The 9,531-nt window shown below is 33.2% G+C and overlaps 2 protein-coding genes across 2 annotated transcripts; one reads left to right on the top strand and one right to left on the bottom strand.

Annotated features, from left to right (window-relative positions):
* Nucleotides 1-926: 926 nt before the first annotated feature.
* On the bottom strand, nucleotides 927-6,693 carry LOC140048977 (uncharacterized). The gene is made up of 4 exons (XM_072093781.1): nucleotides 6,318-6,693; nucleotides 5,362-5,606; nucleotides 4,999-5,109; nucleotides 927-4,795 (listed from the first exon to the last, which is right to left on the bottom strand). Exons 1-4 carry the CDS (start codon nucleotides 6,691-6,693, stop codon nucleotides 3,653-3,655), a joined length of 1,875 nt encoding a protein of 624 aa, XP_071949882.1. The 3' UTR covers nucleotides 927-3,652.
* Nucleotides 6,694-6,767: 74 nt separating this feature from the next.
* On the top strand, nucleotides 6,768-9,313 carry LOC140050486 (uncharacterized). Its single transcript, XM_072095703.1, has one exon. It carries the CDS (start codon nucleotides 7,184-7,186, stop codon nucleotides 9,311-9,313), a length of 2,130 nt encoding a protein of 709 aa, XP_071951804.1. The 5' UTR covers nucleotides 6,768-7,183.
* Nucleotides 9,314-9,531: the final 218 nt, after the last annotated feature.

Here is a 9,531-nt window from a genome sequence, read left to right on the forward strand (position 1 = left end):
TCTGAGCCATCAGGCAAATTATTTAGGTATAAACATTTTTCTTCAGTTACTTTATTCTCCAGACTCTTGCACTCCCCTTTTGAAATAAATGCTAAATAAGTCAGTAAAACCACAATTTCCAAAAAATAAATTTCAATTATCCACTATAAACTGTAAAACAGTGTTGCTTAAACCACACTCCAGAAAAGAAAATATCGAAATTTGGCCAATTATTACGGACATGGGAAACTTGAAGATATACCTTCTCATGATGCACAAGCAATCTAAACAGTCAGAAATTCATTCTGAGCATGTTAGAAACATAATTATATCTACATATAATATATCTGTGCGCGGTATTGTTGACTGCTAGTTAATTGTACGCTGCGGTCTGTCAATTTACATATAGGCTCTTGATAATGATGAAATTGGATCTAAATTTTAATTTTTTGGCAAAAAAAACATTTAGTATGAAATTAAGGGTGTTCCCCCTGTGTCCGCCCCTGCTGGCTACGGGCTTGTGTTTAAAAGGTTACACTATAACGTTTTATTTATTTACACTATTGGTATGTCAAGATTTACATGTATTTGGGACGTTTCTGAAACATATTACAAACGTTAGAATCAAGAGCATGAGAGGAGTGAAGAGAGAATGGTTAAGAGAATATGTCGATGAGTTTATGTGGCCTACGGCAAGAATTTAGGTTGACAACATCTGCAGGATCCATTGCATTTTATAAATTTTCATAAATCATCATTTTATTCCACCAGTAAAAGTTTCATGTCAAACCACGATGAACTAATATAACAATGATAAGTTTAATATGTACGGTAATTTATATTTTATTATGTGAATAAATATACAATACTAAAATACTGATTATTGAGGAATAGCAAAACTAATTTTGAATTAATTTTATTTATGTTTTAATGTTCTATAATACTGTAAAATTGGATCGAAACAAACAAATTATTTACATGAAAAAAATGTAATTTAAAGCAAAATATAGTAAACTTGGCAGCCAGCCAGTTTTTGGTCTATTTTAACCAATGTCTTTTTTTTTTCTTCTGCAGAAGTGACTAACTTAACTAGTAGGCCCTATAGGAACAATCTGATTTAATGCCAGATAACTTGTGATGTAGATATAATGTATGATCAAGTTAATATTGTAGTACATACATTTAATACAGTTTAAAATGGTATTTTTTATTATTAAATTGGCAGGTAAATTTCTAAAAAATCCTAATTGTAGTAGCAATTCACATTTACAGCATTCATTTCGAAAAGAAGTCCCTTTTCTTTTACTTACTATTAAGTCAAATTTTTGAGATAGTAAATTGAAAAAACAAAATCTATGTCAACATTTCAACAAAGCTAATGCTAATGTTTATTTTTTTCTATATTTTTTAAATGAAATTTATTATTGAACAATAAAATAATAATATAATTGATTGCCGAGATTAATTTATTTTTTAAGTGAAAAGAAAACAAACAAAACAAAAGATTTAGGCCTATTGTTAAAAATATTTATTGTTTTTACTTGAAAGACGACATCAGAACTCTGTAACAGGGACACAGCCAGCAAAGCATTTTTCTTCAGTTGCTTACTCTCTTGCACTTTTCTTCAGTTGCTTACTCTCTTGCACTTTTCCTATTTGCAGGAAAAAGAACCCCTACAAAAATCCTGGCTACGGTTAGAAAGGTTACACTATACTATGGAAGTAAGGATTTTAAACGTTTATTTTCAAACGCTAGAACCAAGAGCATGAGAGGAGTGAAGATGGTTTGGAGAATAAGTGGATGAGGTGTCTTATACGTTAGCTTGACAACATCTTGACAGCAGAATGCTTTGGAGAATAAGTGGATGAGGTGTCTTATACGTTAGCTTGACAACATCTTGACAGCAGAATGCTTTGGAGAATAAGTGGATGAGGTGTCTTATACGTTAGCTTGACAACATCTTGACAGCAGAATGCTTTGGAGAATAAGTGGATGAGGTGTCTTATACGTTAGCTTGACAACATCTTGACAGCAGAATGCTTTGGAGAATAAGTGGATGAGGTGTCTTATACGTTAGCTTGACAACATCTTGACAGCAGAATGCTTTGGAGAATAAGTGGATGAGGTGTCTTATACGTTAGCTTGACAACATCTTGACAGCAGAATGCTTTGGAGAATAAGTGGATGAGGTGTCTTATACGTTAGCTTGACAACATCTTGACAGCAGAATGCTTTGGAGAATAAGTGGATGAGGTGTCTTATACGTTAGCTTGACAACATCTTGACAGCAGAATGCTTTGGAGAATAAGTGGATGAGGTGTCTTATACGTTAGCTTGACAACATCTTGACAGCAGAATGCTTTGGAGAATAAGTGGATGAGGTGTCTTATACGTTAGCTTGACAACATCTTGACAGCAGAATCCATTGCATTTTATTACTTCTTTTTTTTTAACAGATAATAAATCGTCATCATTTTATTCCAACAGTAAAAGTTTTAGGTCAAACAACGATTAACTAATTCAACAATGAGAATTTACGGTAATTTATATTTCATTATTTTTTATACTGATACGGATGTATACAAAAACTAATTTATTTGTTGTTGTTATGTCATTTTATTCTTTGTACTTTAAATGCTGTCCTGTACATTATGCTCCTCTCCCTCGGGAGACTGTTTATGTTGACTAAACTAAATAACGTTGTACAATCAACCGTTACTTTGCTGATTACAGTAACGTTCCCATGTTGTATTTTTGTTAGCATTAGTAATGCCGTTATTTAACGTTGGGCCGACATCATTTTGATTCAATGGTTATGGGAAACGTTGTATTGTATACTAATCCTTGTTTTTACAAATACTGTACTGTAAATAGCTGGATTTAAATATTTTTTTTTTTCGCGCCTTGCCATGCCCCGCTTAAGGTACAAATTTGTCTTAGGATTTTACTTTCTTAGTGGTTTAATTCAAATAATAGATACAACGTACAGTTAACAAATTTAGAGTTAAAATACAAGACGAAAGAGAAATATTGGTCTTGGGTTCGTTATCTTAGGTTTCGTGACACCCTACAGTTAACATTACTCTTATACGCACTACTGTAAATGTAAAACCTAACTCATAAAACAACGGATCCCACCAAAATTGCCGTTTACTTGCTATCTGGGAATGCGATACAATTAATTAAATTGTGTTCTGATGTAAATATATTTTTTCAAATATATCCATAGTACTTCATTCTAATAGTAATTGAATAACAAGTGCTTTCGATTTATTTATAATTTACATTTTATTTATATCTAGTAGTGCTTATAGAATAATATATAATATAATTGGGATATTTTATAATGCTCAATACTGGCTTCTAGGTAGCTTACACAAGAATGTTCATGTCTTAGCATTGCAGCCTGCATGAATTATTACAGTTCAGAAAAATGTACAACATTTAAATGGACAAATTTCAGAATGTTTGTGTCTGAACAACTGATATTCTTTTTTTCCGTAACCACAACTTGAAAACGAGTCTAAATTGCCGATTTAAATAAAACAATTTTGCATGTATAGAATTCAAATCCTTAACAACTGTGTCCTCATGCATGCCTCTTCCAAACAGCATTAAGCCATGTGCTATTTGATTGTACATATTTGAATTATGTTATGTCTGTTAGTTGGCCTACTGATTAGTAAAAGGGATGGCTTCTTTTGAAGAAATGTCATTTTTTGTGTAAGAATTTGAGCAATGTAGAGCTATTGGTGTTGCCACGACGATGTCATTGTTGCTCGGTGGTGCCATGTAGCTTGGCATTAGTTGAACTGAATTGTTTGAAAGCTGCTCTTGTGGATTTTGCGAAAAAAGTTGGGAATTTTGTTTTTGTGATTGAGAAGTATGTAGACTTATTGGTTGTTGTAGATTGTTAATTTGATGATTTTGTAGTAGTGATTGCTGGTTGTTTTGCTGTTGCGGCATCATATCCACTATTTCTTGAAACATGTCAGGCATTGATGTTATGTTGTCAAAACTTTTTGGACCACTATCATCTCTATTTGTGAAAGATTGCGTAGTCAAAGATTGCAATACCTCTGCAGCTGCTAAATCCGTATTTATCATATCCATCTCTTCTGAATTTTTACAAATTCCATCTTCATTTAAATCCCTATGGGAACCAGCATGTGAATCTTGTGTTGAAATACATGGAATCGGTTTCCTAGGTAATGAAGATTTTTTATCCAATTTCTCATGGAACTGTTTACGAATATTTTCAATCTGTTGCAGCAATTCTGTCAATAATTGGACATCCTGGCATTTTTGTGTCAGATTCTTAATTTCCTTCAACTCAGACCGTACATTCGAAGCTGTATTGCTCAACAAACGAACATGTTTAGGCGATGAAGGACGCTCAGTTTCATCCTGTGATTGTGCTTTCTGTGCATTCACAGCAAGGTAAATGTGATTTCGCACCGTTTTCTCATCTGGGTAATATGACCTGTCATAGCTCAAACCAAATAAATAACGTTTACCCTTTTTTGCACATTCTAATTCAACAAGCTGGTTAATATGATGCTGAACATTTTTAATGGCGGTAATCCCCTCGTTGACTAAATTCTGTATGCACGTCACCACAAACGGGTTTATTTTACACAATTTATTATTCATACCGATGTCGTGTCCAGAGTGTACTTTTGGATAAGGTAATCGTAAGTAATACCGCTTAAGGTACTTTACTTTCCCAGATTTCATTTCATTCTGCAAACGATTAATTATTTTTTCTCTTGCCTTTCTTTTTGCATGATCGGTTGAATCCTCTGCAAATGTAGGCTGTAAAACATCAAAATGTGTAACTATTATCTGTGTAACGTCTATAATTAATTAAACTCTAATTTGGTGACATTAAAGATGTATTCAGGTAAATTTTTTTTTTCCGATCCAGGTTTATTATTATTTATTACGTGACATTAAAATGGCATATTGAAAAACAAATTTAGGAGGAATATATATCTTTAAAAAGTGATTTACAGTACCTTATATTCAGCAAATATCCATAACTCTTTCAGTTCAATAACAGCTTTACAATCTTTTTTAATTGACTTTCTTTTTCTTCTTTTTTTCTTTGATGATTCGTTATCAACAATCTACAAAAATAAATATTCCGTTTTACTACACATATTATTACAGGGTATACAGAGTACAGTTTCTACTTTCCTTCTGTATTTTTTACCAAAGTGATAAATTTAATGACATACAGTATAAATTTTATCCACCCCAACAACCCAAAATTTGATCTCAGATATTGAATGAGAATTCCATAATATTAGCTGTATGTAATTATATTATTATGGAAATAAAGATTCAGAGTCAACCACTCCACAACAATAAATTATTACTTTGCTGCAATGTCTTTTTCTACTGCTGCCACAAGCATCTGTTGGTTCCTGCTCTTCCACTTCTAAGGCATCTGTTTCAATCACATCTACGGCATCGTCACTTGTTTTATTAGGATCCTTTTTTACCCGTCGTGTACTTTTAAATGAGCAAACTCGTCTCTCGTAAGCTTGTATGATAAATGGCATGCCAAGATTTGGTAGTTTTAACCACCCATTTCGACTCTGCCATAATATTCGACACTGAGCTGAAAAAAAACCACACCATCATTTCAAAATAAATAAGGACTTACTAGCCCCTAGTAGTAGTTAGTACTCTTGATTAAATATATAATAATATTAATTAATACATAAATAAGTAAGTTTAGCTTTATCAGTAATATAGCAGAAATGTTAAAAAAATAACATTATCCTACACTAAAACTCTACTAACACTATCAAACTAGGATTAGGCCTCTGTAATGTATGTAGTAGGCCTACCACGTTCTAGATAGCCATCATTATACTATTAGTTTACTAAAAAGTACTAGACTAGGCCTATATAGGCCTATATATATACAGTTTTATATAACACCTAAATAAATTCCTGTCATTTGATTGGACGAATGTGGGTCACATGGCGTGCAATAGTACGCACTATTCAACGATCGTTAAATAGTACTTTTTGAAAATAACTAGAATTTATTTAGATGTTATATAAAACAAATAATGAATGTTTTGTATTCGTGTAATGGTACAAATAATGGCACTTGGTGAATGATGAAAGGTTATATCAACTCGGCTTTGCCTCATTGATATAACCTTTCATCATTCACCTCGTGCCATTATTTGTACCATTGCACTCATAAACATTCATTATTTGTATAATAGGCGCACCTATAATAGGCTTTAGGCCTATAGTAGAGTATTATGTATAATTACTATTAATTAGGCCCTTAACTAGTTATATTTTAACCTACTCTCTAATGCTCCAGGGCATTTCTGCCCACTTTGTTTTGATCGTACGTCTGTTTGCGGTTTTGCAGTATCTTCGTCAGGGCTACGATTATCATTTACATCTGCTAGGCTCTTTCCTGGTTCAAATTCTCGTAGTCGGAGCTGGGTTGTAAGGCCACTTCGCCTCCACGAGTCTCGAATGCTAAAGCCAACCCCTCCAGCTCGCTTGTAATCTTCCAAAAAGGTATACAAAATCTCACTTCCTTCAACATAACCAATAACAAAATCTCCATCTTCTTCTTTTTCTTTTAAATACTCATTAAATACATGTTTCACTCGTTCATTTATTTGTTCTAGGCCTTCGTTTTCCACTCTTTCTTCGCTTGGTGAAACATTCATTATTCCCGGAAATGTAAAATATGACGTCCAGCACGCCCTCATTTTTGGTTTGAAAAAGGAGGATCGGAGCGGATTATTGATTGAAAATGAAAACATACAATTAAAAATGTTGAAATAGATTTAGGCTTAGCTAGTAGTATCATTCAAGCTTTTCTCAATATATATATCCTTGTTAAAATGAGGGCATTTTATGACTGTGTAGTAGTTAATATTACTAATAAGCTTAGGCCTACTAGTTGATCCAGCTAGTACTACCACTGGGCCTACTTTCTAGGTGAGAAGGGTACTATCAGGATAGGCATTAGACTTGGCCTGAATTGAAAACCAGCCAACCCAACCTGTGGACCGGGTCGGTTCGTACTCAGTTGCTTTGTAAAATTATTATTGCATATGAAACGAAATCGCAATAGGCTCCAAGTATAGGCCTGAATACCATCACATTCACAGCATTACAAAACAAAAACATACCTAGGCCTATAAAAACAATAACATGAAATATAAATGTGAACACTGTGGAGATAAATTTGATTTCAGTGATTTGAAGTTACATTTAGGAATACATACACAGTCTCAGACAGAAGAGTTCAACAAATGTTCACGCCGTGTATATACATTTTATAAAGATGATATCGACTTGCATGGGCAAACACCATATGAATGTGAACTGTGTGGTAAGGAATTCAACCAGAATGGGAAATTAAAAAGGCATTTGAGAACACACACAGGAGAGACACCATATGAATGTGAACATTGTGGGAAAAAATTTACCCAAAATGGAGCTTTGAAAATACATTTGAGAATTCACACAGGAGAGACACCATATGAATGTGAACATTGTGGAAAGAAATTTACACAAAATGGGATATTGAAAATACATTTGAGAATTCACACAGGAGAGACACCATATGAATGTGAACATTGTGGAAAGAAATTTAGAAAAAGTGGGGATTTGAAAAGACATTTGAGAATACACACAGGAGAGACACCATATGAATGTGAGCATTGTGGGAAGAAATTCAAAGACAGTGGGCATTTAAAAGCACATTTGAGAATTCACACAGGAGAGACACCATATGAATGTGAACATTGTGGGAAGAAATTTAGAATAAGTGGGAGTTTAAAAATGCATTTGAGAATACACACAGGAGAGACACCATATGAATGTGAACATTGTGGGAAGAAATTTAAACGAAATGCGAATTTAAAAACACATTTGAAAATACATACAGGAGAGACACCATATGAATGTGAGCATTGTGGGAAGAAATTTAGAATAAGTGGGAGTTTGAAAATGCATTTGAAAATACACACAGGAGAGACACCATATGAATGTGAACATTGTGGGAAGAAATTTAAACAAAATGGGAATTTTAAAACACATTTGAAAATACACACAGGAGAGACACCATATGAATGTGAACATTGCGGAAAGAAATTTAGAACAAATGGGGAATTGAAAATGCATTTGAGAATACACACAGGAGAGACACCATATGAATGTGAACATTGTGGGAAGAAATTTAAACAAAATGGGAATTTCAAAACACATTTGAAAATACACACAGTAGAGACACCATATGAATGTGGACATTGTGGGAAGAAATTCAAAAAGAGTGGGTATTTGAAAATGCATTTGATAAAACACAGAGGAGAAACACCATATGAATGTGATCATTGTGGAAAGAAATTTAAAAAGAGTGGGTATTTGAAAATGCATTTGAGAATACACACTGGAGAGACACCATATGAATGTGAACATTGTGGGAAGAAATTTAAAAAGAATGGGCATTTAAAAAAACATTTGAGAATACACACAGAAGAGACACCATATGAATGTGCACATTGTGGGAAGAAATTTAGAAAACGTGGGGATTTGAAAATGCATTTGATAATACACACAGGAGAGACACCATATGAATGTGAACACTGTGGGAAGAAATTTAAACAAAATGGAAATTTGAAAATGCATTTGAGAATACACACAGGAGAGACACCATATCAATGCGAAAATTGTGGGAAGAAATTTAAACAAAACGGGGATTTGAAAACGCATTTGAGAATACACACAGGAGAGACACCATATGAATGTGAACATTGTGGGAAGAAATTTAAACAAAATGGGACTTTGAAAACACATTTGAGAATACACACAGGAAAGACATCATATGAATGTGAACATTGTGGGAAGAAATTCAAAAAGAGTGGGTATTTGAAAATGCATTTGATAATACACACAGGAGAGACACCATATGAATGTGAACATTGTGGGAAGAAATTTAGAAGAAGTGGGGAATTGAAAACACATTTGAGAATACACACAGGAAAGACATCATATGAATGTGAACATTGTGGGAAGAAATTTAGAAGAAGTGGGGAATTGAAAATGCATTTGAGAATACACACAGGAGAGACACCATATGAATGTGAACATTGTGGGAAGAAATTTAAACAAAATGGGACTTTAAAAACACATTTGAGAATACACACAGGAAAGACATCATATGAATGTGAACATTGTGGGAAGAAATTCAAAAAGAGTGGGTATTTGAAAATGCATTTGATAATACACACAGGAGAGACATCACATGATTTTGTACCAAATGTTTTAATAGATGTTTAAAAAAATACCAAGTTTACTGTACAATAATATATACAACACACATAGAAGGAATTACTGATAGCAGCCATGTTATTTCTTTAACAGTTAATAAATAATTTGCATATTTATTATTACAATATTTGTTTTCATAATTCTGGAATTATGATAACCTGGTCAATTACTTAAAACGTGCAGACAAATTACCCCCTGGACAACTACCACACAGAAAACTGGACAAC

The sequence above is a fragment of the Antedon mediterranea genome, chromosome 5, assembly GCF_964355755.1.
Source record: "Antedon mediterranea chromosome 5, ecAntMedi1.1, whole genome shotgun sequence".
Taxonomy (NCBI): Eukaryota; Metazoa; Echinodermata; class Crinoidea; order Comatulida; family Antedonidae; genus Antedon; species Antedon mediterranea.

Coding starts and splice junctions, on each gene's coding strand:
- LOC140050486 (XM_072095703.1), top strand. CDS start 7,184: ATGAAATATAAATGTGAACACTGTGGAGATAAATTTGATTTCAGTGAT.
- LOC140048977 (XM_072093781.1), bottom strand. CDS start 6,693: ATGAATGTTTCACCAAGCGAAGAAAGAGTGGAAAACGAAGGCCTAGAA. Junction 5,607..6,317: donor ATGCCCTGGAGCATTAGAGA/GTAGGTTAAAAT, acceptor GTTTTTTTTCAG/CTCAGTGTCGAATATTATGG. Junction 4,796..4,998: donor GGATATTTGCTGAATATAAG/GTACTGTAAATC, acceptor GATGTTTTACAG/CCTACATTTGCAGAGGATTC.